The 20,262-nt window shown below is 39.8% G+C and overlaps 1 protein-coding gene across 2 annotated transcripts in view; it reads left to right on the top strand.

The window, feature by feature from the left end:
* The window catches only part of SAMSN1 (SAM domain, SH3 domain and nuclear localization signals 1), a 55,694-nt gene that overhangs the window by 15,936 nt on the left and 19,496 nt on the right, over positions 1–20,262 (top strand). Inside the window, exon 1 of one of the 2 annotated variants that reach the window (XM_066568467.1) lies at positions 5,352–5,456. The exons of the other annotated variant lie outside the window; for it this stretch is intronic. Coding sequence (XP_066424564.1) covers positions 5,400–5,456 — 57 coding nt within the window. The 5' untranslated portion in view covers positions 5,352–5,399. Of the gene's footprint in view, positions 1–5,351; positions 5,457–20,262 lie in introns of those variants that run through there. 2 annotated transcript variants of the gene reach the window in all.

Raw genomic sequence — 20,262 nt, 5'->3', positions numbered from 1 at the left:
AATTTACTTCTGTTGATCTTGATTCTAATCAGAGATAGGCTGGCAGACGTCATGTACATACCTTGAAAAAATCCCCTGCTGCACTGTCAGTGCTCCTGTGTTAAGCTGGTCTTCTAAATACCAAATTAAGCATGTCATGTTTTGTGTATGAGATTAAAACAGAGAGCCTAAATTTATTTTTATATCAGTTTCCTTTATTGAAAATCTCATATCTGAGCTTTTTAAACAGATGTACAAGGCAATCGTCACTATTTATGTGTAAATGCATCTCTGGGAGGCTGAGCTTCAGCTGGATGACTATAAAGCAAGTCATCCAAACCTGCAAATTCCATGGGATAGAATGCCCTTGTAGCTGATTAGTAATCACAGCATTCACCAAGAGAATCCACTGAGATGTTCTAGGTATGAACACTGCAGTATATTTTAGCATTGATTTTAGCATTCACTCTGAAACAGTGTGGCTGCTCCCCTGCACGTCTGAACTCACAGCAGCAGCATCCTGCCCGTTGCTTTCTGCTGTTCATCACAAACTGGAAAGTGCACTGTGCTTGCAGAGTACAGGAATTGTACAGGAAAACCACCAGTGACGCGCATTTCTGCAGCAGACTTTACAGAGATGTTTGATAAATCTGTGGCTTCTGCTTTACCACACATCAACCTTGCTGACTTCTGGTTTTCTCAATAGGAACACCTAGAAGATATAGACACAACTTTGGCTTTTACTCTTCAAGCTAATAAGAAAGGGATTTGTTCAATAGGTGAAAGCCAATCTCCTTGAGAATCCTTATGTCACAGTAGTATAGATTTTTATTAGTGTTAGGGCTAACCTGACATAGTGTAGCTATGACTGATCTGTTCATCTACTGCTAATGCAAGGGAATGTGTTGGGATCAAAGCTTGAGATAAGTTCCTGGTACTTCAATTTCCCTTTAGGCCAGGTGGTGTTGGGAACGTGCCAAGGACACAGTCTGAGGGCCTGGCAATGAGACACTTTTTCTTACTCACAGAGCATCAACCACTCTTTTGGACCAGACACCTCTTTAAACTCTGGTAGTGGTGTTCTATAGCCTGTCCCTGCCATAATTCTTCATGACTCCATTGACCTTAAAGGCAAAGGATTAGCATAAAAGAAGGAAGAATCACAGTAACATTTTTTTTCAGGAAGAGAAGGAAGCCCAATAGTCTGAGAGGCCAAAATCCCATTTCCTATGACCTGGAACAATGAGAGTATTCCTGCTGTTCTGCACCCTGGTGGTTGCTTAAACAAGCTTTGACTCCCACTCTTTGTGGTGTCTTGTGCCTTTTCATTTTATGTATGTCATTAAAAGTCCACCCAATGTAAATGATTTACCAAAAATTAAGTTTTGAAGCAAAAATTTTTGGTTTTGAAGCAAAAATTAAGTTTTCGAATTTAGGTCTTAGTTATTCCCTTGGCTGCATGGCCGGGTTTGATAAGTATTATACTTTGTAGGGGGTAGGAGTCTTCTTGATATAGGGTCAACACAGTCACAAATCAAAACTGTAAGCTTAAAATATTCTTTAATTATGTCCTGTCTCTCTAAGACTCTGAGGTTCTGAAGCATCTCCATTTTCTATTCCTGATGAGAAAAGCACACGGGAGCCTATTCAATAGGAAATCATGTGCCTTGTTGTGTGAAGTCCCTAAATATTTTGGACCAATTTTCAATACTAAGTTCTGGATGAGGAGTTTTCAGAGCACGTGGGAGTCTTAAAGATGGGACTTTAAGCATCCAGTTCTATTCCCCAGCAATCCAGTGGAAAATCAAAGCCTTGATCTTTGGCATTAAAATTAAAGAGAGTATGTTGTTTGAATAGTTACAGCCCAGGCCTCAACCTCTGTCTTCTTTCATAGGTTGTCAGTGGAGAGAGGGCTTGATTTCACTTTTCACACTTTTTCCTTTTAGTTTCTGAAGAGTCTTTGCTGTGGTAGTTTATGGAGAGAGCTCTGCTGAGGATTATCAGTGACTGTAGCTGTGGCTGGCTCAAACCAGACCAGGAGAGGGAAGTATCTAGCTAAATTCTGGCCCATAATTAATACATTTGAGGAAATTGTGTTCTGCTCACGAACATTCCTTGAGGAAATAAAGATTAAATTTGTTGAGTAAATTATTCACTGCAAATTATTCACTCAGCTTCACTTGCTATTCTGAGATTTCTGCAATATCTAAGCAAGTTAGATGGCACAGGGAGATGCACGGCCATAAAAATCACAGGCTGAAGGCAGGATTCCTTTCTTGTTCAAAATATGTCTTTTTTTAATTAAAATAAACAGACTAAGACACTCTGGGCTTGTTTAGTATTAGGGAAAACAATGTAGAGCCTCAAGGTATCTTTGAGCCTCCAGTTAAACTTGGGCCAGTTTTATCTGACAGACAATGAAAAACGAGTTGCTAACACAGAGAAAATCTCATTTCATTTGCTTTTTGACAGGTGGCCAGAGTGCTAAACCCTTCAACCTACTTCACGCCCTACTTTCTGGTTTTATCAGAATAATCAAGTATTGAAAGGATGAGTTTACTCTTGCAGTTTAGTCTGGAAGCGATCTCTAGTCTCAGGGAAGGTAACTGGATGGAGCCCCTGAGGGAATATGATACCATGTGGGAGGGAGGCACATAAAGCACTTGAACATCCAGGACCATTCATCACGGTCCATTCATTAAAAGTGAGTAATGATCATAATAGGCTGTAAGGGATGTTGCCTTTTATAAATATAATGACAGTGAGAATCATTCTCATGGGGTCATCTTAATTATTTTTAAGTGGATAGCCTTTCTGCCTGTAAGACTTTCCTGATAAAAGAGTGACATTGCCTGGTTGTTTCAGGATAGAGGAGTCAGTCCAAGCCCCATAAAAATTACCTGAAAAACTCCTATTGATTTCACTGGGATTTGGATCAGATTCAAAGTCCAGCAAGGAAATGGAATAAGTTACAAGCAGTCATGTCAAACAGAATACTAAGTATAAGAATTTTTCTTTAAATATTACACAGGTACTCATTCCCCTTTGAAAAATTAGCTTCAAATACAGAGGATATAAGCACTAAGCTTATTATCAATTTTTAATTCAAAAGGACTCCTTTTGAAACCTAATGGTTAACTAATTTAAATGAACTTAATGTTATATATGTTTGATTTTCTTCATTTTGTTACTTTTTAAAACTGTTGGGTCAGCCTTCCAAGGGCAAGAACATAATCAGGTCAGCCTTCAAGCTGCTATAATTTTTCTGATATGTGGATGAGGAAAGGAAATAGATATGGGTGGGTACTATATCTCTTGAAATAGCCTCTTTCTTCCTGTTTAACAATAAATATTCTACAGAAAGGAAGCTCATATATTACTCTTCAGCTGAGTTCCCATTTTATTAATCATGAAGATTTTAACAGTGGCCTGAGACAGGAAATCACAGTGTAATGATCAGCGGAGTCTGATTTAATCCTCACGTTTGGATCAGATTAAAAAGAAAACCAATATACAGGAATGTAAATCTATGGAGATAATAATCAAGTTTAATTACTATTAAACATACATGCAGCTTTTGTAACAACTTATGGCCCTGCTGAATTACTGAGGCTGATTAAATATCCATGGTAAAACCTCCTTCTTCTTAGAAACTTAAACTGATATTTCAGGTGTTTTTTTCAAATATAGGGAAAAATATCTGTGAGTTCACCATTATGATAAAGAAGTTAATTATTAATAATCTCAATAATTAGGAACTCTAATGGATATGTTATTTTCAATAATAGAACCCTCACATTCAACTTTGGTTTAAATTAGTATTGTTCTTATTAAAATGTAAAGTGAAGCTTCATGGGCTGAGGTTCAAAACGTAGCCCACTGCAGCCCACTAACCCAGAGATTTTTGGGCCTGTATTTGACAAAATTTCAGTACCTTAACCCCAGTTCCTCCTCCCCTTCTTACCAACGCCCATTTTAGAAAGCCTGGGAAGAAAAACCTTATAATACCATTAGTGTATAACAATTATTCCTTCATCAGTCAGTCTCAGTCCATCCAGCTGCCCATCCTTTAGAACCCAAAAAACCCTCCAACACTTCTTTTAAACATTTAAAGAGAAGTATAAATAGCAAGTCAAAATGGGAATTCATCTGATGAGCATGTCTTATCTCTCCTTGGAATATTCATATGGTAGAAAAAATAGAAGACTATTTTAAAAAGAACTTTCATTTATGCCAAAATTATGAGTTAAGGCTGCTTAGAAAAAGATAATTTTGAAAAAATAACAAAATTTTGAAAAAAAAAATACCAAAGTTTTTTTCTTGACAGTTACTCCTGAACCTTTTCCTTTCAGCTTACTAAGATAATTCTTTTAATTGAAGCTCTGTGAGGAGCCCAAAAATTTGGGGTTTGAAACTGAGAATTTGCCTCCGTTGCTCAGAAAAATGTTGGGAATATTTCTTAGTTTCAAGGTTTGTGGCCTATGACTCACAGCAAATAAGTTTTACTAAGGATGCTCAAGACTTTTGATTTTCTCTAAGATAAAATTTTCAAGCAAAATGAAGCAGGAATTTCAGCTCTTTTAATAGCTTCACTTTCTTTTAGCTTTTGGGCTGTTTTTCAAGATGTTGTAGAGCACCTCTGCCATTTCCCTCAGCCTCTTTGTTTAAAGTCTGCTGTAAGACTTGCCTTTTCTCCCAGTGACTTTTTCAGCAAATCAAGGAAAATGGAGGACTGAAAAGTGCTGTTTCAGGGAGTTCCAATTCTGTGATGAATGACAAAAAAAATTATTCCACCATGCAAAAGAAAAAGATGGCTTTAGATAATTCCCTTCTCTACCAAACAGCAACCTTTAATCTCATTTCTTTTATTGAATTGCTGGAGAGCCAAGAGAGGAATGGAGGAGTTAGGGGCCAATTGCACCCACAGTGTAGCTCACATCTGGTATCACTAATAGTTCTTGGTCCTCTGAATATCGGCACACCTTCTTCACACACAAGTCCCAGAACTGGTGGAAATAAAGGTGCACTTAGTGCCATAAAGCTAGGGAGAGAAAAATTGAGAGAGGAAAAAAGAATGATTTTCTTGAAGTTGTCCAAAATCTTGCTAAGGGCTGATGGTGACACAGCAGCAGATAAGTTTTAAAGCATTTCTACTTTGACCCCTGCCCTAATTTTCAACTCATGTCCTGGTGCACCTCTCTCTTTCTTGTCCCTGTCACTTCCTCCCTTCCTTCCTCACCCCCTCCCCAAAGGAAGGACTCAGTTTGCTGCCCCATGCCACAAGGCAGCCGAGTGAAGTCACATCCTGGTAGAATAAGGAACTGCATAACCCATGCATACACCCGGAGTGCCCTCCCTTGCACTCACTTTGGTCACAAATTCATAGCAGTTGCACGTCCAGTGGATTAACTGAGTTAAACATGCTGAAGAGAAAACCATCTAATGCATCTGAGAAAGAGAAAAGTCAAAAGCCAAAGGTAAGGATGTCTTGTTTTTGTCGCCAATTAATAATAATAACAGGAATTCTTAACAATTTTTAATGTGAGGGTTTCCTCTTAAGTCCTAGCTTCAGGATTTTCTTATGTGCTTGCAAGTACCTCAGTGCTACAGTCTCAGGAATCTATCTGCATATACTCTCTTTATAATAGTAAAGAGCCAATTCAAGGAATCATCGTTGGGAGACTGCTACAGCTGTGCTAAAGAATTCTGATGCTGGACTTTGTCTGTAGTTGTAAAGTTCTGCATTGGTCTTTGAGCAGATGGGCACCCAAAATCCCCTCTCTCCCTTTGATCTATGATAAACCAACGATGTCCCAGAAAGGAGTGTAAGAATTAGTGAAGAATCAGTGAAGAATTAGAAAATCTATTAATTTTTTTTCCTTATTTTAATAAATTTGCTTTTGCATCATCATAACCAAAGGAGAAGAGGGTACTTGGCAATCAGTGCTTGTCATCCTAATTTCTTTGGGAATCATTAAAATATCAGCCTGAAAGAAATACTCTAAGCAAAGTGACTATGTGGTACACTGGACACTTTCCACATTCTGGAATTGTAAGAAAGGAAGTGAGAGTTTTGCAAGATGCATAAGGATGTGTCCAATGCTGGAAATTTATTTTCAGTCCCTGCCCTGCATTGAGTGCAAAATGACCTCAGTGCATTGTATTGTACAAGTATTGTAGAGTATTGCAAGGCTGCAGTGCAACAGCTACTGCTCAGACTGAGTACTTCAGCCTCCATTTCTGCCTCATTTATCAGTGATGAAAATTTACCAAAGAGATTAGAAAAGCCTTTTCGTATTTCTCTGCTATCAACAATGGTTGTTTCCCAATTTACAGACCCACCTTCTCGTTGTTGGGAATAGACCACCCTTAGTGCTTTCTGTGTCCTAAGAGATTACTGCAGACACTGTTTCAGCAAGGAGGTCTTCTGGTTTCACACAGCATTGACTTTTGCTGACTGTGCAAGCAATTTTAGACCATGACTCATTAACAGTTAAAATGAATGGCTTTTTCCATGTATTTGAAGTGATTTTGATACTATTTCCCCCACATTTTAATATTTTTTTAAGCATTGCACTGGTTGGCCTGGTATGCATTTTTTTCTGCTTATTCATAACACTGTGTTTTAATAGCAGGGAACAATTTTAATTAATATGTAATTACATTATCGATTAAACAAGAAAGGACCATGAAAGATTCTGGGAATGGGCTTTGTTTCCCTCTCTTTAAAATTTTCAAAATTTTAACGAGAGAGAAACAAAGCCCATTCCAGAGTTTTGAGGAAGAGTTTTGGCCACTCTCCTCTTCCAAAATAAAGCACTTCTTAACAATAACCTGATTTTTATTTTTAAATGGCCACTTTTGTACAGAACTATGTAAACTTTCCACAAGGGGAATGCCTTTGCTGGATGTGCTGCTCACAATCAGGGCAGGGGAGCAGACAGCCCCACGTTGCATAGAACAGGAATCTTGGCTTCTTGTAGCACGTTTCAAAACTCGTCCCAGGGAAGCAACGTAAATACTCAAGTTGCTTAATGCTGAGTTGGGTAAGATGGGACACAAGTCCTCACCTCTTGGAGAAGTTACAGGATTTCACAAGTGACCTCTGTAGGTCATGTCCTGGCTGGCCCTGCTCTGTGGTGGCCACATTTGGTACCTCCTCATGCTCACCCAGCACGATACCATTGCCACTGGGCAGGTCCTGGGCTACCTCACCTTGCCTTTAGGCCACTTAGACATCCCAGTGTCTCCAGCACATCCACATAGACCTGTGAGAGAGCCATAAGGCCTGGTTTTCATTTTAAGTGAAAATCAGGTTTACAGCCTTAGACCCTCAAAGGGGACACCAAAAAGATCTTTTTAGGTAGTTGAATCTTAACCATGGTGACCACTTCTCTTTATCACAACTGTACAAATTTCTGTGTGTTAATTAGAGTGTTTCACCAATATTTTCTTTTTAATCCTTTTGGTTTTGTTACTTTCTAATGTGAAGAATACTGGCATGAATTGATGCCTTTTGATAAAGATGAATGAATGTCACAGAAGGCTGGTGTTAAAGCCTTTCTCAAGGCAACTTGCTGTCCCTGTGTAAAACCCCTCACGGAGGTGGAAAATTCAATGGCCAATGCAAGAGTAATTCAGGTTCAATATCTCACTGTTCACAAGGTGCAATGCAGTTGCCTTATTTATTATTGTGGTGCTTAAGGGACCTCTGCAGATGTGTTAGATGCTGCATAGACAAAAATCTATTTTAACACTCTCAGTGTACACTATGAAAAAGTTAATCTATTCCACAAAAAAATAGTTTTGGAGGTTTTTTTTGGTCATTCAGCAAGATTTCAGTAGTGCTGCAGCCATGCTAATAACTTCTTTCAATGTCTTGCAGCTCTTGTGTATTCGTGGATATGCATATAACTATTGAATGCATTTATATAAATAAACATTCATTGTTAGGCAAAAAGACATCTAAAGCAGGTGTAATTTCAGAGAAAACTGGGAGAGAAATGAGACAGAAATGCATTTAAAAGAGATGCTGGAAGAATTCTGATCCTTTGCAAATGTTTATCATTGTAGCTGTTCTTCCTAGTGCACATTTATACCTTGTATAACAGCTTAGGAAGCTGAAATATAAAGGAAAAGTCTTAAGGGTTAAAAATACCCTGCTTAATGCTGAAGAAATTCAAACAAGTGAAGGGTTGAAGCTCTCTATTCCAAGCCTATCTGATGTAACCTATCTGTCTATCCAGGACCTTAAATGACTTTTAGAAAGTCATATAAGACACACAGAATGTGTGCATCTCCCATCCCTCCCTTCAGGGAGTCCTTACCTGCCCTCCTTTCATTTCTGCCAGATGAGACACAGCTTGGTTTACACCATGTAGCTGCTCAGAGCTGCAGAATTATGTGTGGGCAGGTGAGGTCAGCCAAAGTAGGTCTTGCACAAAGCCCTGAGGTCCATGGTCACGCTGATGGCTGGAGTGGCTCACTGTGGCTCCTGCATTCCTGGAGCCTGGCAGAGCAGGAAGGCAAGTGGGAAAGGACACTAGATGTGTCCTAGATGTGCTTCAGCTATGGGTCTGTGCAGTCTGTCCCACCACCCCCCAGGGAGCTGGGGAGGAGGAGAGCAGTTGACTTGGAGGATGAAGGAACGAGTCCTGAAATCACCTGGATTTCAGCCTCTCTGAGCCTTATGATGTTACAGATGTCAGTGCATCTGGGGAGTGGAATGAAGCAGATTTAGAATGATGGTAAGAAAAAAAACACTCTAACAAATTATACAGGTTCTAGTCTTCTCTTTTGTACACCCTTCAGGCAGCACCATACACATAAAACCCCATTAAAGCACTTCACATCTATTCTGCATTCCACTTCACACTGTTTTACACATTTGCACAGGTGCAAATAATCTGTAAAACATCCCTGCATTGTCTCGCCCACTTGCCAGCACATGTAATGTGCTGGGCAGAACCTACTCCTTTCTCTCTCTCTTCCCCTTTCCTCTGGACACAGCAAACTTGAGAACTGCCTGATGATTCTTGGCTTTACTTCAACATGAAGCAAAGACGACTTTGTGCCATTTTTTCTGGCTTGACTGAAGAAAGTCTTGTGTCATTATTCTACATGACAGTTGATCTATGTTTATGCTAAAGGTTTGAGACGTTTTTGTTTCCTTATTCTGCTTCCAAATGCACTTGGTGCTTTAAACTCAGCTTGCTTCTGGTGTGTAAGACAATTCAGGGTCAATGCCTCTGCATTTCGTTTAGGCAAAAAGATGCCCAATCTTCTAATTAAATCAATATTTGCTTACTTAGGTGATAAACCATTATTTGTTTTCAGGGTTATGAGAGAAGAATGGCAAATCCAATGGGAGGAAACATTTTAATATGCAAATTTGTTCCCTAGTACAATTTCTTACCAGTAATTTTACCTTTTATAAGCTTAAAATGAAACCCTGACATTGCAGAAATCAATGCACATTTTTGCCATATTCTCGAGCCCAGAATTTCACCTTTTTACATTTTCTTTACAGAAGGCCTGATTCTGAGTTAAATGAATAAATTAGCTGTGATCCCATTGATTTCAGCAGGATTATCTGAGTAAAGTTTATTGCTTGCCTAGGAGTTTGGAGCCTGTAATGCAGACAGATGCTATAAGCAAGTTTTTTGGTGCTGCTTTTGTCTCAGATGGTGGCTTGTGCCTTTCCAATGGGGAATATTTATTAAAGAATAGAAAATAGAAAATAGGTACAGAAAACCTAAACACCAAAAATAATTTGAGACATAATTAGAACTTCTGTAGGACAAGATCTGCAGTGAAGAGATTGCTTGGTGTTAATGAATATTAACTAGGATTTATCCTTGAGTGGGGAAAGCTGAAGGTTTTAATTTTATTTCAAAGGTAAAGACTGGTAGAGTTATGAAGTTTTACGTTCTTTTCTTTCCCCCTGAAATTTCGAGTGCATAATAAATGAGCCAGTGCTAATGTCACAGATGCTAATTTTCACAACCATGACTGAAGTGATGTTGGTTTCCATTTGCATTTCATTCTAACAATGATGAGAGGTGATGAGTTGATGATAAGCTGTTTTCACCGTACTGCCCGCTGTGCAAATTTATGCTTATAGGCAAAGATGACACATAGTTCTGTCATTAAAGGGCTTTAGTGCATTGCCTCTTGAGCAAAGACTGTTTGTCAAAATCCATTTGAACTCTGGTAAATAAGCAGGAACAGATGACAACATCTGGGAAGTATTTTTAAGAACCTGGTTTATGCTGTAAATACCTGTGGGCCTTTAGAGGGGGGGTTCAGAGAAAAATAATGATACTTGTAAAAACCATGTGTGTGTAGATGGGGAAAAGAGGGATTGCAGGTGACACTTTCAGGAGGTGTTTTCTGTCTCCCCTAGGCTTCATAAAATACTGGAACAAGGTTAGAGTGAATCTTGGGTTATTTTCCTTGTGTGAGTGGGTGGTTCTACAATCATATTACTGCTTCTCTGACTTCTGCTATTTTTTCTTTATTTGTATTATCATCATACTTCACAGTCATCAGCTAATAATTCTTTATTTTCATGAGCAGCTTCAGAAAGTTGTGTTTTAACATGTATGCTAACATATTTCTTTTAGAGAGCTATTGAAATTTGAGGAATTTTGTTTTCTCAGCAGGAAGTAAAGGTCCAGAGTGTTTGTGGGGAAAGAACAGTCATCTCTGACCTGGCCCTTGGCAGGAGGCTGATTAGGGTGACCAGACTCCCCATTTTATGCTCACATCAAGACATAGTCTCACAACTCTTGGCTAGCTTTTGTTACAATGGAAAAATTATAACTGTGGCCTGTTCCAGTACTGATTTATTTTGTGTGTTCCCTTGATTAAAGCATCTTTTGACTTTTTTGTCAACTTTGCACAATACTCATTTAATTTCTCTTTTCTTCCTGTCTTGGTTTCCTTCATTAGCCAGGCTTAAGTCTATAAGAGCAGAATATTTTAAAACAAGTGAGAGCAACCTTCTGAAGGGAATATTTACACATTAATATTCATTTTGCTTACAGTAACAAATCCAGGGTTTTGTTTGTTTTCTTAAGCAAGTAGGAACATTTCAAAAAGTCTGCCTGAACCACCTTAGCCAGGCATTTTTAGAAACCAGACTATCAGCCACAGCATTTATAACTGCTCTCTGATAAATAACGTAACACAGCTACCAAGGTGACACAAATCAGCATTATCTGCCTCCTAATTCTTTAAGAATTGTTTAAGACCAGTTGACTTACTTGCTGTGTTTCTAGGAAAGCCTAAATACCCCAAAGTAAACATTGGTTTGGATACCTGTCATTGCTGGGGAAAAAGCAGTAAAAATGTATGGGCAGGACTGGCAGAGGATGTGGCTTACAGTTTCCTGTACTTCTATTTTCATCTAGTAATCTATGTCACAGCATAAATTCATATATAGCCATCACTTGGCAGCTGTAAAGGCACTTTCTGGGTGGCCACAAACACTTCAGCTAGAAGAATCAATCCCTTGCAATGTGGGTAGAACCTGCTGGGAATACCCACTCCTGAGAAGGGGAAAAAAAAGTCTTCTGGGTCTCTGTAATCACAATATCTCTTCAGCTTTCTCTTCTAAAAAGGCTGCAAGAAAGACAGCAGAGTTGCTCCAGTTGTTAGAAACAGTTGTACTCTGTTCCACAAATTGGCAGTGTCAGTGGTTTTGCTCAACATTTGCTACTTGGCACCAGGCTACAATAAATGCTCTGAATATTTAGCATATCATATATCCTTGAAGCCATCTTAATGGAAAACTTTGTTTCATGGATTTAGAGATGTGTTGTATGCCTGTTGTTATTCCATAGGAACATGAAAGATCACTTATCTTTTTTTGTAAGCGAAATCTCTTCTGTATTCATGCTTACTCTAACTCTTGTAGCTTTTCTAAAAATTTTATTCCACTTGCAGTGGAATAAACATGCACCCAAGAGCATGCTCTTACTATTTTTTTCTTCTTAAACCTGAGAGTGCAATTCCAGCCTGTGGAAAAGTTTGGAGACTTCTTCAGGGAAGCTGCTTCTTTGTCTATGCACAATATACACCTTTCTGCTACTTTTCCTCTCCATACTTTCTTTAGTTTATTCCATGGATACACAGAAATCTGGATAACGACTTCACCTGTACAGAGTCTTCAGGCTGCTTTATTGCCAGTCATAAAATCTTCTGGCTCCTTTTTGGAAAGCTGAAATTCAAGAGCAAAGGGTTTTCTATCTCATCACCCAGCACTGGAGCTGACAAGTGTTCTCTGGCAACAAGCTCTAGTGACCTGCTGGTTTGCACCATTATGTCTTCTGGGAGGAGTTCTAGTCCTTTTCCTACCCTTCTATGTCTTCATCTCTTTTACCATCTTCACAAGAACAGCCATGTAACCTAACACTGCTGAGCTTGATTTCCATGAGGTGCTGAATGGTCACCTCCTTGAGAACTGTAAGAAGTGAGAGTTCCCCTACTTGTCCATGCTGACCTGATGTGGTAGGTTTGGTAGGTTTGCTGTTCTTCCAGGTATGTTGAAGGACAAGTGAGACATGAGTCCCTGAACAATTGAGTACTTGGCTTTAGGGTTTTTCTGCAGTGCTCCTCATAGTTTCTTCAGGGAGAGGATAAACACCAGAGGAGTTCTGCTCCACCAGCAAACATGGAGTTCCATGTCTTCCCTCTACCATTTTGTTTGAGACAGAGATGGAGATGTGTCGCTGACAGGCTGCAGCCATGAGACAAAGAAATCAGCCTCACTTAGTGACAGCACAGCCCAAAGCAGATGTGTGAGGAGGGGACAACACAGTGGCCGAGCCAGCTGAGCGAGCTCACGTGGCTTCTCTGCTGCCTGCACCTGTGCAAAGGGGATGCTCAGCTCTGCTGCTCCTGAATGGTTTCACTGGCCACAGCTGTGCTGTTTTGCTCTTACATTTCTGTCTCTCTGCCTCCTTCTTTAAGATCAGATGTAATGTTCAAAAGCCACTTCAAAAAGCTGAAAAGGGGACCGTGGTTCACTGATGGTTAAGCAGCTCAGAACCTGTGGAGAGGTTGCATGAAATGACTGATGGTGGTAGAGCAGCCATCCAGCTCTAGCACAAGCATGTGGCAGGGCTCTTCTGATGTTGATTACTGGCATGTTTACCTTATTTTCTTCCTGTCTCTGTAATGGAGTTTGCATTTGCTTGACTAATATATCTTGGTGATTGTGGTACAATGTCTGAAAATGTCTTTGTGTTTGTGATATTAGCCAGTATCGGAAGGAATGGGAAGAGGCAACATCTTCCTACCCCTTCAAGACAGCTTAAAATAATGTAGTTGATAGAGTTCCCTTTGCAGTGATAGGGCTGATTTCAGTAGGATTTGGGGTATGTCCTTAAATCTGGGGTTCAAAGAACACCTCAAAGCCCTAACTGGTGTCACTGCCTCAGGAGCAGCACCTCACTGGTGAGCATCTCTCCACTGCATGTGGTTCTCGTGGAAGCTGCTGGAGCCAGGGGAAGGGGAAAATGCTCAGTCTCACTCTTCTCATGTGTCAGAATGAAAACACACTTCAGGCACCTGGTACACTTGTTTTTCATGAAATGAAGCTGTAGTTTTCCACTGAGCTGTGATCACAACAACTCATGCCACAGAGATGATCAAATGGAGAGAGGGGAATGCATGTGCCCTTACTGAGCTGTTGATTGTATTAATTCCTTTTCTGGAATGACCTGAACAGAATCAGAATGATATCTTCAGATTCTTAGATTTTTTTTTTCCCTAAGATTGCAATTATAGAGCTTGCACTACAAAGCAAACATGGAATTTAATACATTATAACTTGTGCACTAAGAAGGATTCTTACACACTCCCAAATCATATGGAAACACTAAGCTGCCAACCTTCTTTCAGCTTCCATACAAAACCAAAAGCTTGCTGAACTTACAAGTTCAAAGGTCCCAGGAGCATATTTAGGATTCCCAGGCATAAATTGTGCAAGCATGTCCAGTTTTGAAGCCTGAGAAGCTGCAATGAAGTGCCATGGCTGCTTTCTTCAACTGGACAATAAGGATAACTTTGGCCTGTGGATGACAACAAGCCAACATTGGAACACAGCCATTAGACAAGGGAAGACACAAGAAAGAGCAAAAATGGTGACCCTAGTCTACATTTCAAAGGAGTCAAAAGCTAACCCACTCTAATGAACCTAGTATTTTATTTCTTTGTTGGGTTTTTTTGCTTTGTTTTCTGATATAAAAATTATTTAAATAAATGGACAGATAGATCTGATGAAGCACTCAAATTCACAGTGACTGATGATAGATACTGCACTGAATTTTGCTTCTCTACTGTAGTGCATCTCCATTAAGGCAATTTCAGCTAATCTCACTATGGATTCATTAATCAAGTGTAGTCAGGATGTCTGAAGGGAGATAATGAAGGGGAAAAATGGCCTATTGTTTGGATCTTATTTTTCAGCTAGTTATTTTGTTTATCACGTCCCATAATATTTGTACCCCGATAAATAAGTTCCAGTTGCAATTAGTTATCATAGCAGATGACTGGGACACCTTTACTTACAAATGCAAAATCATTCCATAATAGATCAATTAAATTTGGGCTCTCTTTACATCACATGCCTATACAGTATCAGTTAGCAGTGAAATGGGAACAAGGTGGACTGGTGTATTTTAAAATTTCCTCCCTTTATCCAAAGATGCAAGCATCCACAGAGATAAAGTCCCTAATCCCACATCTTTTTCTCTAAGCACTAATGTCCTCCAGTATCAGCAGTTCTTAGTGTCTTCCAAAATTTCTCCTCTAAAATGCCCAAGAAAAGATTTGTTCATTTTTTACTTACTTTTTACTCATTTAGGATTACATACTGTATATCTGCCCCACATAAAGCTGTCACTATATTACTTTAAAAAAAAAAGAAAAAGTTGAGGTTCTAAGAGCCCAGTGGGTTTGGAGACTGCTGAAGATGGGAATGTTTATAAGCTCTGTGATATTAACTGCAGCACTCAACCTCAGGTGACATAAAGCATGCAAAAAAGAACTTTCTGTCAGTTTTATTATTTCTAAAAAGGTTCCCCTTGAAAGAGAAGAGTGACCTTGCTCTGCTGAGCTGACATATGCCACTGAATTAATGGCTGGGCTTTGCTGTAGGGAAGCTTGCAGAAACATTACAACTCCAATGGCTGAGTTTGCTGCGAACATTAATCAGGGGAACCAAGATGATGTATCAAACACTCATTTAAAAGTAATAAAAACTAACTCTCTTTCTGGCCCCCTCCCCCAAGTTTCTTAGAATTAGCTTATTGTTGGTCATTACCTGTTGTCAAGGGCAAGGCTGCAGTAGGGCAGTGAAACTCGTGTAAGGGCTTTCTGAAGTTTGCTTACTCTTCAGAAAAAGAACAAACGAGCTTTTGGGACGGTCAGACTTGACCGTGGCTTAGAGGTTATTTTTTTAATCTTGTTTTCATCTGGAAGGTCGTTTGAAGGAACACCTTCCACTGAACAGCCACGTTCCCACCTCCTCTGCCAGTGCATGCTGGTTGCCCCACTTGCGGTGTGCCGGCCAAGCCTGGGGGTCCCTGTAAAATTGAACCTTTGGGGCTGGATTCTTCTCAGCCCCTCTTCAGGCAAATGTGTTTTTGTCTTCACTTGAGGCAAACATGCTTGTGAGTAATTTCTCTCACACAGGAAATCCAGCAAAACCCTGCAAGGTCAGGACCTAGATAACACACAACATTATTAAAATCATGCTGTTTAAGTAAGCAGGGAAATGACTTTAATTGAAGCTGCTAGGTGATTTGGTTTTAAAATGTGAGAACTCGTCTGTGAATTCAGCGGGTTTGAAGAGGAGGAAGTTTCAGGAGAGGAAAGATGTTGGTATTTAAGGGATTAAAGATCAAAGCCTGCAATGCTTATGTAGTGTTTAACCAGCCTTTACTCAGGCAGTGCTCCCCTCTACTGCAGTGATGGTTTTGTGGAGGGTGGATTTCAAGGCTCATCCCTCGGTGTTTCTGCCCATGTGTAAATGAAGGGTAGAAAAAGGATAGCAGGGAGGTGGAAGCGCACATCATTCCAAATCCTTAACTGTCATTTTCATAGCTCCTCTGAGTTTGTCACACATCCTTAACCTTCTTTTAAAGTCATTTTCTTTTCATGGTTTTGTGTGCCACTGAAAGTCACTTTTAATTAAACGTCATATAAATAATAAAGTCTTAATTACATAATTATTGCGAATACCTGTGTGCACACTCCCAGAATTGGACAGACTGCCAGAAGAGCACTTGGAGTGACTTTCCTCATTGGGAACTGAGAGTGCTCTGCAGCAGCTGGGCAGGAACAATGGTGCTCAAAAGTCAGGGTCAACATGCATTTAAAGAAAGTGGAGTCAGGTCCCTCCCCCCCTTGCACATTTTGCAATACTCACTTGCACAAAACTTTCCAAGTGTTAAGACTGGCTTTTCCTAAGTTGCTTCCTTATTTAGCCCCTCACAAAGATGTTTAATCAACACAGCACTTTTTTTTTTTTTTTTTTTTTTTTGGCCAGACCAAACTGCCTCTTTGCTCAGATGTCCTACATGGCTGCTCCTTCCAGGGGAAGACTTTGCAAAAAATTCCACAGCAGCTCTGCCCTTCTCTCAGCTGCCCCAGTGCCTGCCCAGGGCAAGGGGCCCCTGGAAAGCACTGGAGACTGGTTTCTAGTGGTGACTCTGACTGGGTTATTGGGAACTCTGTGCCTGGTGTCAGCAGGGAGTTAGGGCTGAGAGACTGAGGCTGGTACCACTTGGAGGCACTGATAAAACAGCTGCTCAGTGTTTACTTTGGAGAGCGCAGTTTGTTCACCTGGAGGGCTGTTAGTTATGATTAACTCATTTTTTAAATTCAGCTTTGCTTTTCCAGTGCTTTTCCACTGTTAAAATTAGGGTGTTTGATCTGAGGCTTGGTGGTGGCAGTTCTGTTCAAGGTCCACTTTGCTCCCCTCTCTCCCCCACCTCCATGCAGCTACTGAACACCAGGCCATGATAACAACCAGTCTTTTATGGAGTCATTTTTAAGCCAGTTAAAAATGCCATTTCAGTAGATTGCTCTATTTGAGTTAGCAGGAACAAGCTGTATCTTTTTTATTGCTTTTGACTGGTGAAGTGCAAGGTTTAGGCCGTGTTTCATGTGGGCTATAAAGTTATATTAATGTGTTGGTTAGTGGTCAGAAGTTCTGTATGTGTAACTAATGTGTAAATAGGAAAAATTCCCTGTGGTACAAAGGTCATGATGTTTTCTCTTTTGTTGCTTCCCTTACCCTTTGGAGAGTCACTTAATCTTTCATGCAAATTCTCATTCTTTATACAGAAGTGAGGATTTTTTTGGTGGTGTTTGGTTTGTGGCTTTTTTTCCCACAGAACATCCAAAAAGCTATAAATTGCTGTCTTGCCATCTGGGAAAGTAGGAGACAATTCTTTTGATTATCTATGCAAGAAGATAAGCTAGCAGAGTGGAAATATTCATCCCTACTTGGTAACTCTTTTACTCTCAGAGTGGTCTCCTCCTTCTGAAGGGACTAGAACCATTAGGGAATAGAATAAATGAATCAAATCCTGATCTCCACTTATCTCCATCAATCAGAGTAGCAAGAACAGGCTGTTCTCTTGAGGGCTGCTGTATCTGCTCTCAAAAAAGAGGGAAGAAGACAAGTGTCTGTGGCAGGCAAGGAAATTGAGCAACATGCTGAGCTCCCTTTTTATTACTTCCAGTGTCCACATTTGCCCGAGTACAGCTGACATGGTTTGGGTAGTCTAAGGATGAATGGAAGCTAAAAATTAAAATGCATGGAGGAATTTGAAGAGATTTACTTGTGTGAGAGGGTCAGTACAAAGCCTTTGACACATGCAGGATTTAAAAGATATTTTGAATAGGACTTGAAGCAAAATATAATGGGCCAGAATTTATGACAGCAGGCAACCACATTGCTGAGCAGTGTGAATTGTCCAAAGAAAAATATGGGATGAATATCTCCCATAATGATTATTTATCAGGACAACTGCAGTCAGTTTTGGCTCAAAGGTTGTTTTTAGACACAGACAATCTCTAACTAGTTTGTCACAGACAACTTACTTCTCCTGTGATATGTCCTACAAGGGAAGGATGTTTTGTAACAGAAAGACATGGATTGCAGAACCTGTTGTTGTCCTACTATTTGCATACCATACCATATTATTTTCTAGGGAAAATGATAGGCTATTTACAGTCAAGCCAGACAATCAACTGCAGACTGTCCAAATTAAAATAAACAACAATTACATAGCACTTATCCCTTTAAAAGGATCATTTAAAATTCCTGGATTTCAGGGAATAAATGATATAGGAGAAGGAAGAAGGTTTTCAAATACTGAAAAGTGTCTTTGATATTTTCTATTATGTTAGTTTGGAATACTGAGCGGGAAGAGATGAAAGTTAATGTGTTGATTTATAGAAATTATTTGCTCAGTCCTTGTACAGGAAAACACAGTTGTCTCTCCCTCTGCCCATGCCTCTATTAGATTTTACTGAGCAAATTCATATTTGCTTAACATATCCCTGGGTAGCTCTTGCATGAATTGAGCCAGAAAAACCACTTAACTTTATAGGATGCTGAATCCTGGTATCAAAAGTCAATAGCGTATTTTCTCTTAGTAGCTTTGCATTTACTTTAAAAGCTTCCCTTCACCTGGAAATAAGGCATGCCCATATCTTCACAAAGTAGGTGTTCCCTGACACTAATGCAGTGACTGACACTACTGAAAGTAATAGTCCCATTCCCTTTGCAGCCAGGAGCCCCTAAATCTGCTTTTCCTTATCAGTATAATGGGGTTGGATACATTTTTAAAAGGTGGTGCCTATTGATTACTTAATGGAAAAAGTTAGTGTAGAGAACTGCTGAAGCAGCCCTATTCAGTGCTCTCCAGTGCAGCAACACCATTATCTAGAACAGTGGAAATCATCCTGTAACCCTTATTAATATTTAATAAGGATGAAGCAACATTGAAGTACACTAGCAAGCAGCCCCAGGCTCCTGCACGTGTAGGATATAAGGTTGTTTCGAGGGTCAAAAGAGAGTAACTGTGCTCAAGTGTTTATAGGTAAGACCAACACTAAACAATGTTTTCCTTCTTGTTCCCTTTAAACTATTTCCAGCACATCTGCACTTTAATAGACACTTATTCCTACTAGACATATTGAAGTGTTGGAATGCAACAGAAAGGTCAGTGTATGTTTAGAGATTGCTGAGACAATTTTATACTTTCTTTTCCCAATGTTGCTGTGAATCCCAGGCTCCCTTCTCCCTCCTGCTCTGTGCTGCAGGGCACATTTGGCTGGGCTGACAAGCTAGTCAAAGGTGTTAATCCTGTCTAATAGAACCATAATCCTCAGGGCTGTGTTTTTATATCATACTATTGAGCTAACCCCTTGTCACAGGATGTTCTTCATCTACTTAATAGCAAAGCTCTTTATGGGAATTTTAGAAAGAATTAAATGTACAATTCAAATTGTAATTTTCAGTTCCACAATGTAAAAAAACAAAACAAAACACATAAACCACAGTGTTTAGACAACAGAGACTTTACAATCAATAAAGAGCAATTTTTGTCTTTTATTTTTTATTTTCCCCTCAGTGAATAGTAAATGTCATTATAATTGTCCAAAAATATTCACAAATCTGGGTCAGTTTCTTCAAATAACCTTTGGCTGGAAATATTTTTCAGGTTAGATGTGCCCAGAAATATAGGGCAGGGGGGGAAAAAGAGGATCTTATTATTCTTTAAAGCTGCACTGCTTAGAATATGGAGCCAAAATATGGGTAGGCTTTTCTCTTCCATCTGACTCTGCTCAGGCTCCCACTGCTATGTCCACATTCATTTTTTGGTGGGGGGGGGGGGGGTGGCAGAACCAGTTAATAAATAAGTTTGGGAAAACAGGGAAATACATCAAGGAGGGATTCCTCCTTAACTTCTGTGGAAGCAGGTCCATGCCAGCACTAAGTGTGCTCCCAAACCAGTCCTTTGCACCTCCTCTTTGGTTGCCCAAAGGATGTTCTACCTCTGTTGCTCCTGAGGCTGCCTCATGACCATTCTTGCCTGGTGGAGAAGATTGGAACTAGATTGTAATAGGAACTAAGATTGTAATAGGAAAGCTGGGAGCTCACAAGGCTTTTGTGAATTTCCTGGATTGACAGCAAAAGGAGGGAGCTGGAGATGCCAGGTGAAGAGTGCACAGTGGGTGCTTTAGAAATCTGGGGGA

The sequence above is a fragment of the Molothrus aeneus genome, chromosome 2 (assembly GCF_037042795.1).
Source record: "Molothrus aeneus isolate 106 chromosome 2, BPBGC_Maene_1.0, whole genome shotgun sequence".
Classification (NCBI taxonomy): domain Eukaryota; kingdom Metazoa; phylum Chordata; class Aves; order Passeriformes; family Icteridae; genus Molothrus; species Molothrus aeneus.
This window is presented reverse-complemented; position numbering and strand designations above follow the sequence as displayed.